The 15,980-nt window shown below is 48.8% G+C and overlaps 1 protein-coding gene across 1 annotated transcript in view; it reads right to left on the reverse strand.

The window, feature by feature from the left end:
* Window positions 1-274: 274 nt before the first annotated feature.
* ACSBG2 (acyl-CoA synthetase bubblegum family member 2) overlaps window positions 275-15,980 on the reverse strand; it is a 52,647-nt gene continuing 36,941 nt past the window's right edge. The window contains exons 5-14 of the mRNA XM_012646125.1: window positions 15,357-15,477; window positions 13,167-13,250; window positions 11,450-11,599; window positions 6,369-6,536; window positions 5,534-5,715; window positions 5,193-5,426; window positions 3,008-3,225; window positions 1,682-1,821; window positions 1,267-1,513; window positions 275-348 (exon numbers count right to left, since the gene is read on the reverse strand). Of these exons, the coding sequence (XP_012501579.1) occupies window positions 275-348; window positions 1,267-1,513; window positions 1,682-1,821; window positions 3,008-3,225; window positions 5,193-5,426; window positions 5,534-5,715; window positions 6,369-6,536; window positions 11,450-11,599; window positions 13,167-13,250; window positions 15,357-15,477 (1,618 nt within the window). The remainder of the gene's footprint in view (window positions 349-1,266; window positions 1,514-1,681; window positions 1,822-3,007; window positions 3,226-5,192; window positions 5,427-5,533; window positions 5,716-6,368; window positions 6,537-11,449; window positions 11,600-13,166; window positions 13,251-15,356; window positions 15,478-15,980) is intronic.

Below are 15,980 nucleotides of genomic sequence, written 5' to 3' on the forward strand. Positions count from 1 at the left end.
CTGGTTCTGGATGGGAGGTTGCCCCCTACCTCCTAGAGTCAAGTGGAAAAGGCAGGAAGCAGAGCTACCCACACGAATGGCTAACCGTGGAGGAGTTTGCATGCCCTACCATGACCTTGGTAAAGAGAGCGTGAGTCGAGCCTCTGCAATTCCGCTCACGGACCTGCCCGCCACACAGAGAAGCTCTCTGCTGGACTCATTCAGCGCACAGCCTAGCAAAGCCAAGCAACTGAAGCTCACCATCAGGACAGCCAAGAGCAGCTCCACCAAGCAGTCAGTGGTAGAAGGCATCGATTAGCCGTCTGTGCTTGTGGATTATGAAATGTCTCTTAAGTTTGGTCGTTGGACCTATCGAGAAAGGAGAGATCAGTTGAGTTGTGGAGAGGAAAGGAAACTCCACATGCCGCGTGCATGTCCAGGCAACAGTGTCCTGGGGCTGGGCTGGGTGACGCGCTGCCATCAACTTCCTGAATGTGTTGCTTTCGCCATCGGTGTATGGGGAAAGCAACACACGATGGCGTCCCTGGGCTGTGATGAGGATTCTGTGAGCTGGTGGAAAGCCCCTGATACGGACCAGGCCCCCAAAGAAAGGACTTTGATAGAACTCAGGAACCCCACTCTGGAGTGAGCCCTTCCCTCATGGGGTGGGGGAGAGAGACAGACTCATACAGAGAATAATTTCAGATTCTGATGCATTCTGGAGGCAAGAAGACAAGCTAGTAGAATAGGGGGTGATGGCAAGCTATATGGGTGATATTTTAAGGGTGTTAGTGAGCCACTCTAGCCAGCATCGTCAGGGAAGGCTGCTCTGGGAAAGTGGCTGGTAGGGTGAGACCTGGACAATTAGAATGAACCATCCAGGCAAGGAAGTGAGGGGGAGTGGCATTCCAGGCAGAGGAACCAGCAGGTGCAAAGGCCCTGTGGTTGGACTATGCCCAGAGAGCCTCAGGAACAGTGGGAAAGAGATAAAGAGTATGGATTTTGTTCCCAGAGTAGGGGGACATGGCTGTCCTGGAGTGAGGGGACTGTGTGTGTGTGTGGTCAGGGGTAGCTGGGAGCAAGTTAGCTAGAGGTGGCAGCATCTGTCTCCCAATCCCTGGCTGGTCCCAGGGACCCTATGACCCCCAAGGAAAGGGCACCTCTCCTTTTTTTCCTTCTTTTTCCCTCTGGAATTCTGAAATCTTTCCTGATGGGCACCTCTCCTTAGAGCCCATGTGGCCCCAGATGCCAGCAAGGGACCAGCCTCCCAGTGCCAAGGCCATTCACCTAGCTCTCCGCCATAGATGGAAAAGTCCTTCTCCAAGATGACCCACTTCTGAATCTTCTGCACATTGGAAATGGCCTTATCGTTTACAGAGTCTATGCCTTGCTGGATGGCCGTGTAGACCAGGGGGTCCCGCAGCTTCACGATCTCCGTCACAGTGGTGGCCTTGCTGCCCAGCTTCCGGCAAAAGTTGATGGCCTCCACGTTCAGGTGGTCCAGAGGTTCTCCAGTCTCCGGATCCATATCACACTGCCCCAGGTCACCGCTGTCACCATGCATGCTCCCTGGCCAGCCCCCATCCCACCCCCAGGCCCTGAAGACCAAGAAGTGGGTCTTCAACCCCACAGGCGCACCGTCCCCACGCTGGGGCGGGGCCAGCCACAGAGACTCCCCAGAGGACAGCAAACCCACGCTCACCTTCAGCGTCAGCAACATGCTCAGAAACTTGGCCCTGTCTCCCACCAACATGGCGTTGCTGATGATGGGGATTTCCTTCTTCACCAAGTTCTCAATGGGAATGGGGGCCACGTTTTCACCGCCGGCAGTGATGAGGAGTTCTGGAACAGAGCTTGGCTCGGTACGTGTCCAGCCAGGACCATGCAAAACCCCCACCCCCTTGGAGATCAGAAGGGCCGATGCTGGCACGGCCAAGCCAACACTCACCTAGAAAACCCCAGAAACACAGGAGGACATGCCCCTCTTCCCCTGTCTGCTTCAACATCACACCAAGGGTTGAAGTCTTGTGCATCCCACTTGGATGGCGTCTTAATAATTCCTTGCCTGTTTCCCAGCCCCCCGTGCCCTGGGCTCCTCCAATACGTCTTCCTTTAAAGACAGTGAAACCTTTTGGGCCACACGCTGTCTCTCTGTTTCTTCCTTTTCCACCACTTGCCAACCCCAACAGAGTCAGATTCCAGTCTCATCTGCAGGGACGTGTGCAGCATCTCTAATTTTGGCAAGCCCTGAAGTGATCTCTCCCAGTCTCTGAAATCGGCCCCCTCCCGCCCCAGGCCCATCGGTCACGGTTCTTTCATCCTGAGATGCTGGACTGTTTGTGGCCCACCCAAACCCTCTCCACCTTGTCCCAGGATCTCCCAGAATCACCTTCACTGCGGTTGTCACAGCAGTAATGATCGACATGATCGTGCAGTGGACATCTATGGTGTAACTCCTTCTCAGAGCACCCTGATGTTTCTTTAGGGAACTACCCTCCACTCTTCAGTGTATGTGGTTTGGGTGGGGTGGACTCAGGGGCGAGCATGTGGCCAGCTCTGACCAGTCAGCATACTTCACGCCCTACATTCTGAGGGGGATCTTGACCCAAGAGGATCCAGTGAGAGTCAGGCCTCAAACTTTTGCTAAAAATATTGGGAATAACACACTCTAGTGCCTTTGGGGGTTAAAGGTGAGCCTAGACATTGGCAGCCTTCCTGCTACCAAATGGGAAAAGCCCCTTTAAGAATAGCACCAGCACAGAGGAAAACGCAGTAAGAAAAGGATAAAGAAAGTTCTTGTGATGTCATTTTGGCACCTGGATCCAGCCATGCCTGAAGCCCTTTTGGACGTTTCAGTTATGTCGAGCCAACAGTTTTTTGTTTTTTTTAATGGGTTTGAGTTAAAAAGTGCCAAATGCTCTCCATCAGGGATTGGCAAACTATGGCCTGTGTGTGCTGGTGTGCCAGGGCGGGCCTCCTTGCAGGAGGCCCCAACGGAGCCCAGCGCCCCAACCCCAACCCCCGGTACCTTTGATGCGGCCGGTGATGTAGAAGAAACCGTGGTTGTCCACTTGGCCCAGATCCCCGGAGCGCAGCCAGCCTTCCTCAGTGAAGACCTCAAACGTTTCAGCCTCACTCTCCAGGTAGCCCATGAAGACGTGCCTGCCCCAGACGCAGACCTCCCCAACGCCATCCTTGTTCTGCTCGAGCAGCATGTTCTTGCACCCAGTCAAGAGCTTACCGCAGCTGCCAGGGGACAGGTGTGGGGAAACTGAGGCTCAGAGAGACAAAGTCGCCCACCCAGCTCTGTCTGGATCTGTAGCCCAGGCTCTTAACGCCCCTGCTCAGCTGGTGCGGCTGGAACTGCTCCCTCTGCAGGACCCATGGACATAAGGAGGTGTCGGCTGAAGTGTTTGATTTACTGAGTCAGGTTCCCAAACGCTTTGTGAACTGGGAAACCCAGCAGTGTTGTAGGCCGGGGTTTTGTTTGTTTAAATCTCCACATGTATGAGAGAAGGAAAAAGGGCTTCTGGCTTAAGGACAGCAACAAAACCTCCCCGCCTTTTCGAAACGGATGTGTAAATCTCCATGCGATGACCAGGACAGCTGATTTTAAGACAGACGATCCATTAGAATCTCTTTAGAGGTTACAGTTACTTCCGTAAAACAGAATGGCACTGTTTAAAACCTAGGTTCTTAAAGACTCCTTGTTTCTGGAGATAACATTCGTGAGGGCAGTTTTAGGATGCAGACCAGGAAGCATTTTCTCCTTGTGTTGCTGAGATCTCTCTTTCATTGGCAGCTAGAAGGGCCAGGGGTGTTAGGGTTAAATGTAGGAATTCCCTCGCTTAGCAAAAGAAAAAAGAAGGCAGGCCTGAGAAATTCAGAACTTACAGAGAGCCTCCTTGCAACTTTCCCACTGAAGGCTTTCTAGGAACGTGGAAAAATCCAGAAGCCATAAAAAAGATTGATAAATTCAACCATGTAAAGGTCACAAATTTCTACACAGCAAAAAACACCTTAACTACAATCAAAATACCAACAACAAACCTGGGGGTAAAGTATTTGTAACTCATATGAAAGACAAAGGGCTGATTTTCCTAATATGTAAAGAGTGCCAACAAATCAACAATAGAGGGACTGATCATCTAATTTTTAAAATGGACAGGTAATATGGTCAGTTCATTTAAAAGGAAGCACAGATAACTTTTAAATGTATGAGGAAAAAACATTTTTTTTGAGACAGGATCTAGTTCTGTCACCCAGGCTGGAGTACAGTGGCACAATTATAGCTCACTGTAACCTTGGACTCCTGGGCTCAAGGGATCCTCCCTCCCCAGCCTCCCGAGTAGCTAGGATTACAGGCATGTGCCAGCATGTCTGGCTAATTTTCTTATATTTTTTTGTAGAGATGGGGTCTCACTGTGTTGCCCAGGCTGGCCTCAGAACTCCTGGGCTCAAGTGATCCTCCCCACTCGGCCCCCCGAAAGTGCTGGGATTACAGGCATGAGCCACTGTGTTTGGCCCCATTGATTTTTTTTTTTTTTGGACATGTGCATGTATTATTAATTGGAAAAAATATTTAAAGATAAAGGCTGAAATTTGTACCTTTCTTTTAGGGGTGGGACATCATCATTTATTTTTAGGGAAGGACCACTCTTTGGTTTAAAAAAAAAAAAGACAACTATAGTTGGGCCTTTGGGGTGTGCGGAAAACAGATCCAGCTGGAATAATGGAGTGGAGAGGGGGAGATACTGAGGCGCTAAGGTCCCCTGGGAGGTAAAGAAAAAGGCAGGAGATGGTTTTGCCAGATGAGGAAGATTTAGCTTATTTTTTGCTTCCTTGGCTGGGTCTTGAGAAAGGCAGCTGGAAGCTGGATCACTGGAGAGCCCCAAGCACAAGCAGGAAGCCAGACTTGCAATCTGGTGGCAGGGAAGGGGTCAGGGAGAGACACAACCAGAAGATTCTGCAAAGGAACATGGCGGTCGGACTCAAGAGTCAAACTCGCCTTTGGTCTTCTTAGGGTTTGAGTATCACTGGGTTCCAAGCCTGTAGCCTGGGGTAAGCTGAGCCTGGGAGAAAGGAAGATCTGGGGCTTGGAGGCTGGCAACCCGAGATCATTCCGGAGAGAGCAACTCAGGATTCTCAGCCCAGAGGCCGGCCCACCCGCACGTCGTGTGACTGGAGGACCGGGATTGCCCAGAGGCCAGTACCTTAGGAACCTGTAGGTGCTTTGTGTGGACACCGTGTGGGACCCAGAGCACTCGCTCATCCCGTATATCTCGCCCACAGGTATGTCCAAGCTCAGAAAGAACTCGGCGGTCTCTTGGGTGAGAGGTGCAGCCGTGCTGGTGAAAACGTGGCACCGATCCAAGCCCAGGGAGCTCTTGACTTTGCTGAACACAAGCCTCTTAGCCACGCGGTAGCTCATGGTGGTCTCGTGTTTCCTGCGAACAAGAACGCCATAGGTCCAAAAGGGGACGATGAGACCCAGCTGGAGGAGGTCGGGCCTCCTCACCCACCTCCCTCCCAGCCCTCGGGACCCTCCGCCTACCCCACCATCCTTTTCGTGTTGATCCGCATGCCCGTGGATCTTGCCCATAAAAACACCTTCTTCCTCAAGCTGGGAAACTTGGCACTATTTTCCTTGACCGTGTCTTGCATCTTCTCCCAAATTCGGGGCACCCCCATGAAGATGGTAGGCTTTACCTCCTGCAGAGTGTTTAACAAGCTGCCCTGCAGGGGACAGAGCTGGGTTAAACACAGCGGTGGCTTCTGTGGACCAAAGATGTCCAACTCTGCGCGAGAGAACATCCCTTTGCTTGGGGCCAGATGTGGTTTGGAGTTTAGAATTCTCTGGCCTTCAGAAAGGTAGTACAGTGCATATTACATCTGTCGTGTGACTCTTACAGTGGCATCTGGGAAAGCCCACTAAAGTTCATTGCATTAATATTTCTGCAGTAAAATATGAATATGTTCCCAATAAGTGAGATAAAATGAAGACCATAGTTACGGTCGTGTAAATTTAGGTCAGATTTTACTGCTAAAAACTCTTGGTTTTTGGAGCTTTTTGGATTGGGAATACTGACTTTTAAAAAAATTACTTGTACACACACTACTTTCAATACGATTTCCACCTCTGTTCTGGGTTGTTCGGTGTTCAATGTACACAACCATCCATGGATGCCCTGACTTGGATAAAGGTAAAAACTAAAAGAATGTGTTCAGCTGTTTTTAATGCTGCTCTATGCAACGTAAGATGAGGGCAGAGAAAACACCCTCAGACCTGGGGATCCCACAAGAACATTTGTCAAATGAGTGAACAACCATCCACTCGCCCAGGCGACCCTGAGGATGCAGCGGGGCCCCAAGTCGTCACTCAGTCTTACCCTGAGAGCGTCTGGCTGAGCAAAGAATGTGAGCGCCCCCGTCTTTATAGGTATCCAGATGTCCAACATCTGCGCTGCAATGTGGCTGAGGGGGAGGTAGCTGACCACCACCTCCTGCTTCTCGGCCAGTTCGAACTCCTTTGCCACTGCCCCTGCCATCCACGTGATCTGGAACACAGAGGACAAGCGGGGTGCCTTGCCCTTGGCCATTTTGAGTGTGTGTATTTAGCAAGCACTTACCAGGCACCTCCTACGTGTCAGGCACCGTTCTGGTACCTTGCAAACATGGAGTCATTTAATTCCCATCATAACACCCAGGGGTCAGTGACTACAATTCTCCCCATTTTACAGATGGCACAGTGTGGTTAACTAACTTGCCCAAGGCTAGGAAGAGCTACAAGACCCAGCGGGCAGCTTTGGGGTGGGGTGGTTTGCAGACCCCCCTTGGGTCCAACGACAGATTCAGAACATCTTCCTGGGAACTAAGAAAACTGAAGGATTCAGTAACAGTCCCAGAGTCAAATCCTGACTCCACCATTTGTTAGACCTTGGACTATTTGCTTAAGATCCCTCATGGCCTCTATTTCCTCATCTGTGAAGTGGGAGAACAGAGGATTCTCAAGTCCAATATAAAACCACGGAACCAATATTGTCAAACAAAAAGGCTACACCCATAATCCCATCACATAAACACCCCAACAATTAGCATATTCATGTTTTTCTTTCTCTAATGTATACCTTGATATTACATTAATATAAAGCTTTGGTGTCCCTATAATTTTACCATCTCTATTTCTCACTGGTGTCCTAGTAGTGCATGGTTAAGTTGTTAATCCAGCCACACAGACCTCCTGGCTGTTCCTCTAATACAGTAGGCATGGCCTGGCCTCAGGACCTTTGCACTGGCTATTCCCTCTATTTCGAATGTTGTTCCTCCACCTTTTTTCCCCCACTCGACCATGGCTGGATACGTCTTGAATGTTAAGTCTTAGCTCAAATGTCAGTCACCTCCTTAGAAGGGCCATCTCACACCTCCCAGCTGAAGGTGCTGCTGTCTGTCTAAGTCTCCATGTGCCACTTACCACAACCTGAATGGCTTTGTTTGTTCATTCCCTATCTGTCTTCCTGAGATCCAGGATGGGGTCTGTCTTTACAGCATGGGGTCCAAGGAACCCAGCACTCATTTGTTGAGGGAAGGGGCCTGGCATGTGTAGACTGTGATGTACAATCGTTTAGACACTCCTGGTTCAGATCCTGACTCTTGTGACCTTGGCCAAATCATTTTCCCCGTCTGAACCTCAGTTTCCTCATCTGTAAAAGGGGACAATTTACCTCGTGGTGTTTTGGTGAGGGGTTAATGTTAAAATGTGTTTATCTTTGGGATGTTGATCTATGGTAAGAATATAGGGCTAGCTTTCTTTACCTTCTTACTATAAAGATGATGATGATAAAAATGATATTAATAGCTATCCTTGATGTAGGTTACTATATGCCAGGCATTTTTGTAAACATTTAATTTGTATGTGGTAGATTAAAGACAGCTGCCAATTCTCTGCCACCCCCTCCCATTCAGAGATGGAATCTATTTCTCTTTCCTTTGAAACAGGGCTGGTCCAGTGACTTATTTTGACCACCAGAATGGAGCAGAAGTGATATTGTGTAAATTCTGGGACTGAGCCTTAATAGACCTGTAACCTCGGCCTTAGCCTGAGGGGGTGCTTGTTCTGGGAGGAGCCAGCTGCCATGCTAAGAAGTTCAACGATCATGCTGTGAGGAAGCCCAAGCCACACAGAGCCTTCATGGAGGAGCACTGAGGAACCAGACATGTGAGTGAAGCCTTCTTGAACTCCCCAGCCCCGCCCAGGCACCAGCTGAATGCAGCCGAGTGAACCCAGCTAATGCTGTGGGGAGCAGAAGAAACTCCCTGCTGAGCCCTGTCCAAATTCCAGACCCAGAAAGAATACACTGTTGGTGCTTTAAGCTGCTAAGTCCTAGGGTGTTTTGTTAGGCAGCAATAGCGTAACTGACCAGTATATTAAATAATTTAATCTGCATAGCAACTCCAAGAGGTAGGAACCATTCTTGTACTGATTTTAAAGATAGGGAAAATGAGGCCCTGAAAAGTTAAGGAATTTGCCCATGGTCACATGGCCAGCAGGTGGGAGAGCTAGGATTCAAACACAGGCAGTCTCACTCCAGGGTCTATGCTTATAAGCCCTATGCTAGGAGAATATCTCACCAGACATGCACTAGAAGCATAAACACTAGTCAGGATAAGGAGAGGATCCTTTGCAATCAAATTTCTTTCACTCATTCCCCAAAAGTGGATCAAGTCTTCCTTCCCACCAGGACTGCAGATACAATAGTGAATAAAACAGCCCCTGCCTTTGGGGAGCTGATGCTCTTGAACATATACCAAGTGAACATACAATATCCGTGTCAGAAATGCCAGGGAAGGAAAAAAATGGGGATTGGGGGGTAATGGGGTGGTTTATTGCTGTTTGCTGTTTCAAAGGTGGAAGTCAGGGAGGGCTTCACTGAGGGGGCGATATTTGCATGGAGACCCGAAGGAGGTAAGCAAGATGTGTTGTTATCTGGGGAAAAGAATTCCCTGCAGAGGGAACAACCCGTGCAAAGGCCTGGGGCAGGACCACGCCTGGCATGTTGGAGGCACAATGAGGAGACCTGTGTGGCTGGAGCAAAGTGAGGAGGGGGATAAAGGGAGGAGGGAAGGGGAGGGAGGGAATGGGGCAGGTTGTGCAGGGCTTGGTGGGCCTCGGAGAGGACTTGGACTTTGGCCTCGAGTAAGGTGGGAGCTATGGAGGGCTGTGGGCAGAGGAGGGACAGGACCTGACTCAGTGTTCACAGGCGCCCCCTGGTAGCTGCTCTGGGGAGGACAGACCATGGGGGGTGAAGTTAGGAGGGGCTGAATAGGGCAGAGGCGACTGCACACAATGGTGGGGGCTGGACCCCAAATACTTTTTCTGTATCTTGCATCTTACAATTGAGTCCAGGCTAGTTTAGGAGTCCTGTGATGTCTGAACTTTTTTTTTATTCCTATGATTTTTTGACACCTGCTTTCCTTGTTATTATAGAAAATATATTAATGCATCCAGTGATACAGGAAGCTGGGTTTCAATTTACTTATAGACCTTAATCTTGCTCAAACAGGTAGTGTGAGAGTAACACAGTAGTTGTAGAAGAATCAGAAAACTTCCAAGAGGTCTTGAGCTAAGATTCAGGAGGAGGAAGGGAATTCAGTAAGAAGGAGACAGTGTTTGGAAACGGCTTAGATTCATGCTAAAATGAGAAACCCAGGCCGGGTGTGGTGGCTCACGCTTGTAGTCCCAGCACTTTGGGAGGCTGAAGTAAGAGGATCGCTTGAGGCCACGAGTTTGAGGCTGCAGTGAGCTAGGATCACATCCGTGAATAGCTACTGCACACTAGCCTGGGCAACACAGCAAGACCCCATCTCTAAAAGCAATTAAAAAAAAAAATACAGCAATCTTTCTGACTCACAGAGAGGAGCCCTCATTGTCTGTTGGGTGCATGCTCTGCCAGGCATTTTTTTGCTTTTGCAATTTACACACGTGCTTATCACTTGCTGTCATTTTTCAGTTTTTAACAAAAATTGCATTGTGCCCTGTGTACTGTTCTGCAACTGGCTTTTGGATGTTCACTGGTGCATCTTTGGACCTCTGTATACATTACCCACATGGATCTACAGTGTGGGTAAAAGTGTGGATTGCGGAGCCCCGCCTGCCTGGGTTCCAGTGCTGGCTCTGTCACGTTGCTCGCTGTGCGGCCTCGGGCATGCAAGCCCTCTCTGGGCTTCAGTTTCCTCATCAGTAGAAGAGCATCTGCCAGAGGAAATGGGTGGACTCAGAGAGACGATTTACTAAGCACAAAACCCACAAAACCCTGGCATGCAGTGCGCATGCAACAAATGTTATCTGTTACTGTCTTTTCATTTAAAAAAAAGGCTTTATTGAGGTATAACTGACATGTGATAAACTGCATATATTTAAAGTGGACAGTTTGACACATAGTGACATGTGTCTACACCCGTGAAACCACCACCACCATTACGATGGTGAATGTATCCATTAACTACTCCCCAAAAAATGTTTCCCCCTGTCTCTGCCTGCTCCTTTCCAGGCAACCACCCACCTGCTTTTTGTCACTCTACATGAGTTTGCATTTTCTAGAGTTTTATTTTATTTTTGTTTTGGAGACAGGGTCTCGCTCTGTCACCCCGGCTGGAGTGCAGTGGTGGAATCATAGCTCACAGCAGCCTCGAACTCCTGGCCTCAAGCGATCCTCCTGCCTCAGCCTCCTGAGTAGCTGGGACTATAGGCACCACGCCCGACTAATTTTTTTTTGTAGAAACAGGGTCTCGCTGTGTTGTTCAGGTTGTTCTTGAACTCCTGGCCTCAAGCAATCCTCCTGCCACTGCCTCCCGGAGCAGTGGGAGTACAGGTGTGGGCCACCGCGCCGGCCTCTAGGGCTTTGAATAAATGGAGTCACGCAGCCTGCATTCCACTCATTCTTTTACAAGAGTGATCTAAATTAGCATCCATTCCAGACTCTGCCCATACATGGGTAAGTTTGTCTCCAACAAGCAGCTGACCTTGGGCAATCAAAAAAAAAAAAATCAACTTCTGTTGGATCCCTCTCCCTGAAGCACAGAACATACACACTGGTTGTCCACATACTTATTTTATTATCCAACACGATTCTGAGCTCTCTACAAATATTAACTTGTTTCAGCTTCAAAACAACCCACGAGGCAGGGACTGTTCTATCACTCCCATTTCACAGATGAGGAAACTGAAGCTCGGAGATGTTACATGTCTCGCTCAAGATCACAGAGCCAGGCTTTGGACCCGGGTCTGCCCAGAGTTGGTTGATGTCAACCCCTGCACTACGCTGCCCCCTTTGAAGCGACCACACGACTCTCTAGCGCCCACTGGGGAAGGAGCCACTGCGTGCTAGACCCCTAAACGCCACCCTGCCCCTGGAGGCCAGGAACAGAAACAGCCTGAAGGCCAGCACTCTGGAGTGAAGGGACTGTGGCTTACGTTGTCATGACTCAGCATTACTCCCTTAGGGTGGCCTGTGGTCCCCGAAGTGTAGATGAGCACCGCGCATTGATTAGCCTTCTGGCTCTCAATGATCCGCTCCAGCTGGGTGTCCGGGATGCTACTGCCAAGTTCCATGAAGTCATCCCACTGTGGACAGAAAGGACAAGCAGAGGATAAGGAGACAGCCAGGAATCCCTTTCTGCAGTCAGACCTCGTCCTTCCAGCCTTTCCTGAATCACCATTCCCAGCATGAGAAAGGGCGTAGGATGTGCCCATCTGAGTCCCTCTTACAAAAGCCCTAAGGTGTTTGCTTCCAGCTCTGCCACTTCCTTGCTCTGTCACTTTGGAACAGACCACTTAAGCTCCCCATGCCTCAGTTTCCTCATTTGTAAAATTCAGACCCAACTCCTTAGGCTGTTCAAAGGAGCAGTAGGAGAGCTAATATGTGTAATGTGCTCAGAACGGTAGTTGGCACATGGTAAGTCAATTTTAAATAGAGACAGGTTGTAACAGGGCTGTTGGCTCCAGGCCACAGTGGAAACTGCAGCAAAAGGACACAGTTGCACCCCTATGTACGTATTTTTACATATTTTTAAGTGGTCAGTGGTTTTAATAAAAGTAGTATTGATGAGGTTGCAACTGTTAAAGCCAGGAAAGTAAAATTATAGTAAATTCTGGCTCACATATACACAAAATATTTATTTATTTATTTATTGTTGAGACAGAGTCTCACTCTGTCTCCTGGGTAGAGTGCATTATAGCTCATAGCAACCTCCAACTCCTGGGCTCAAGCGATCGATCCTCCTGCCTCAGCCTCCCAAGTAGCTAGGACTACAGGTGTGCACCACCACGCCCGGCTAATGTTTTCTGTTTTAGTAGAGACAGGGTCTCGCTCTTGCTCAGGCTGGTCTCAAACTCCTGACCTGAAGCGATCCTCCCGCCCTGGCCTCCCAGAGTGCTGGGATTACAGGCGTGAGCCACCACACCTGACCCCTATGTAGATATTTTTTACATATTTTAAAGTGGTAATGGTTTGAATAAAAATATAATGGAGGACTTTGCATCTATTAAAGCCAGAGAAGTAAAATTATAATAAATTATGGCATGGGTATAAATAAAATATTGAAACCTAAAATAATGTGAGTTTTAGCACATCTAATTTTGAATTTTTCAGTATATTTTTCAATTACCTTAATGTTCTCAAAAAAATGAGTAACAAAATGATTGTCGTTTTTACCCACCAGTTTGGGGGGTGATTTGTTACACAGCAATAAATAACCAGTATAGACGCCTTCCCATTAATTAGTCCCTTCATGCTAGAAAAGAAAAAAAGTGACCCGAAGGCTCCACCCACTTCCGCATTACCAGGCCCGACCTCTCCCTTAGCTCACTTCCCCCTTCCTTTGAAGGCCACACCCACTTCTGCTAGGCTCCACCCCCTCCCTTTGCTCACCTTTCTTGCTTTGAAAGGCCGCACCCATTTCCCTTACAAAGCCCTGCTTTCTCCTTTGCTCACCACCGTGCCCCCTCCACTTGGGAGGCCCTGCCCTCTCCCTTTGCTCACCTCCCACTTGCTTTGAAAGGCCACACCCACTTCTGTTGCCAGAACCCACCCCTCCCCTTGCTCACCTCCTACTTCCCTGGAAAGGCCACGCCCACTTTCATTGCGAGGCCCCGCCCTCCCTTTGCCCGAGCACCCACATCCCAAACTCACAGAGTACAGGTGGTTATTGTTCTCCTTCATTGGCAGCTTGTACTGGATGATCGCCTTTAGCGTCCCCAGTCTGCTCTGTGGAATCTGAAAGAAAGTTCTCTGTGGGCCTCATGGCAACTCGGCCCTGGGAAAGCCTGAATACAGCTGGGTGGGAGCCCTAAGGTCTCTCCTGCAGCAACTCCAGCCTCTTGTCTTTCCCCTGCTCCTGCTGTGGGACGTTGCTCTTAGTCTTGACTGACGCAAAACGACCTGGCATTGGGACCGCTGGGTCGTTTGTGGCCTGTATCTGTAGCCTCCCGACAGCTGAAGGTGGATGTAGACGACAGCCTCCGGGAGACAACACGTCTCAGAGCGAATCATGCTACACGGAACTGTGGATCGTGCTTCGTGAGCTAAAGGAAGTCTTTTCTCAGGATCTTGCACCACGCAGCTAACCTTTTAGCTGGAGTCAGGCATCAAAAATCCTCCACGAGGGTGGCTGGAACCTGGACAGGTTCAGAACCTTCTACCCACACACCTAGGACCATAAGGTGTCAAAGAAGGAGGCTGCCGCTATCACATTTCTTAGCCAATCCAATGAAGAAGTCACTCACAGCATCCGTTGTGCTGATGATAGCCATGCCTCTGGCGTGCATCGGAGAGAAAAGATGACAAAGGCCCGTCTAGCAGCTGGACAAGAATTTTCCAGAGAGAAGAAGTAGAAGGACCCCACCCATTCACCACCCACCACCTCATGGTATGTTCTGCTCCTAGGACAAACAGGCATGACATGGGACCACAGAAGCATCATTTTAAAGAGTAATTGTTTGAAAAACTCCAGGCCGGAGGTCAGGAATGAGGAATTCCTCCCTGAATTCCTGAAGTAGGAATCAAAGGATTCTGGCAGCACAATGTGTAGGATTTCATCGAGTCTGAAAACTGTGCCCTGATTTCAGAGATGCTAAAACGTGGAGAAACGTGGGTGACAGTGATTAGAGGAAGCCGTCCACGGCAAGACACATCTCAACTACAGGGATGTTCGAAAGGGAAGAAATCTGTGACTCCGAGTAGCGAAACAGGGTATTAGAGAAACCGTCTCAGGGGTCTTGAGCTGAAGGAAGAATCTAGTCCTCTAGGTTCACTGTTCTCAAGGACTCCCCTTCTCTTAGGATCCTCCTACCAAAAGCTGTATTCAGCAAACAACAGCTCATTCAAACCCATGTGAGAAATTGAAAAGGTTTTTGTGATATCCATACCAAGATACTACAAGAAAAAAAAAAATAAGAAAGGAACCAAATTTCACATTACACGAAGAAAACTCACTTGAAAATTTCACCACAAAGCAAAAGAAAATTGTAGCCCAGTATTCCAACACAAAAGTAAAAATGTAACGAAGCAAACACAGCTAGAAAGGAAGAACACAAAGCAAACATACAAGCAACTCAGGAATGAGCATGATGCCAGGAAAAAGTGAAACAGGAACTGGTAGAACTTAGGAGAGAAATAGAAGAGAAAGACAAAGGCATTCAGAAATGAAGAAAATTACGAGGAGTACAAGCCTGAAATAATCAAACCTCTAAAAGAAAAATAATCAGGCTGGGTTCAGTGGCTCATGCCTGTAATCCTAGCACTTTGGGAGGCTGAGGCAGGAGAATGGCTTGAGGCCGGGAGTTCAAGACCAGCCTGAGCAACATAGAGAGACCCCATATCTACAAAAAATAGAAAAAAATCAGCCAGGCGTGATGGCACCAGCTTGTAGTCCCAGCTACTTGGGAGGCTGAGACAGGAGAATCACTTGAGCTCGGGAGTTTGAGGTTGCAGTGAGCTGTGATGACGCCACTGCACCCTAGCCTAGGTGACAAAGTGAGACCCTGTCTCAAACAAAAGAAAAAAGAAAGAAAGAAAGAAAAAAATTCAGTAGTGGGATGCATATGAAATAATACCTAAAGACATTTTAAAAATGGAGGCCGAATAGTAAACTAAGTTAATGTGAATTGGAAATTAAACTCTCCCACCCCACCTTGCTCCCCAAATATGCAGCTTCACCAGATACACCAATGTGGTCGTGGAGGACTCTTGCTGAACCCATGAATGGGGAAAAGCCCACCACCCCACCTTTTCATTAGCGTCTACCTGGGAGCACAAGGACACCTGACCAGAGCCCTGAGGTCCCCGGGTGACTCTGGCAAGCAGTACTGGGTAGGGGTTTACCGAAAGGATTTTCTGTAACTGTTGATCATTTTCAACCAGCAAGATGTTCACCTTGGCGTGAGTGATGACGTATTGGCAAGCCTCGGCAGAGTTGGTGGCATAAATACCAACACAAAGGCCCCTGGGAAAAGAAAACACATTTGGGTGTGTTTTCTCACCTCACACCTTAAGGTGAGAATGGCTTGGAAGGTAAAGGGGAGAGGAAAGGTTTGCAGGTACGTTCTGAGCTTGTAGCCTCCCCACCAGCTTCCCATCCTTCCCAACTTAGCAGGGATGAAGATGACAAAGATGATGATGATGACGATGGGAATGGCAACTCCTATGATGTCGTCGTGACAATAGGTCATGGAACACTTACAGCACCCCATTTTACAGATGAGAAAAAACAAGGGTGAGGGCAGTGAAGTTGCTTGTTCAAGGTTACACAGCAAGTGATCATTAGCCCTTAGGTTTGAACCCTCAGCTCAGCCACCTGTGCCCTTTATTCACAGCCTGTTGTTCTTGGTGGTGGCATCCGGTTGTGGTTTTAATTTGCATTTCTCAAATGACTGATGATATCGAGCATCTTTACAAGTGCTTATTGGCTACTTTCCTTTGTGACATTTCTGTTCAAGTCTTTTGCCC

The sequence above is a fragment of the Propithecus coquereli genome, unplaced genomic scaffold (assembly GCF_000956105.1).
Source record: "Propithecus coquereli isolate 6110/MARCELLA unplaced genomic scaffold, Pcoq_1.0 Scaffold241, whole genome shotgun sequence".
Taxonomy (NCBI): Eukaryota; Metazoa; Chordata; class Mammalia; order Primates; family Indriidae; genus Propithecus; species Propithecus coquereli.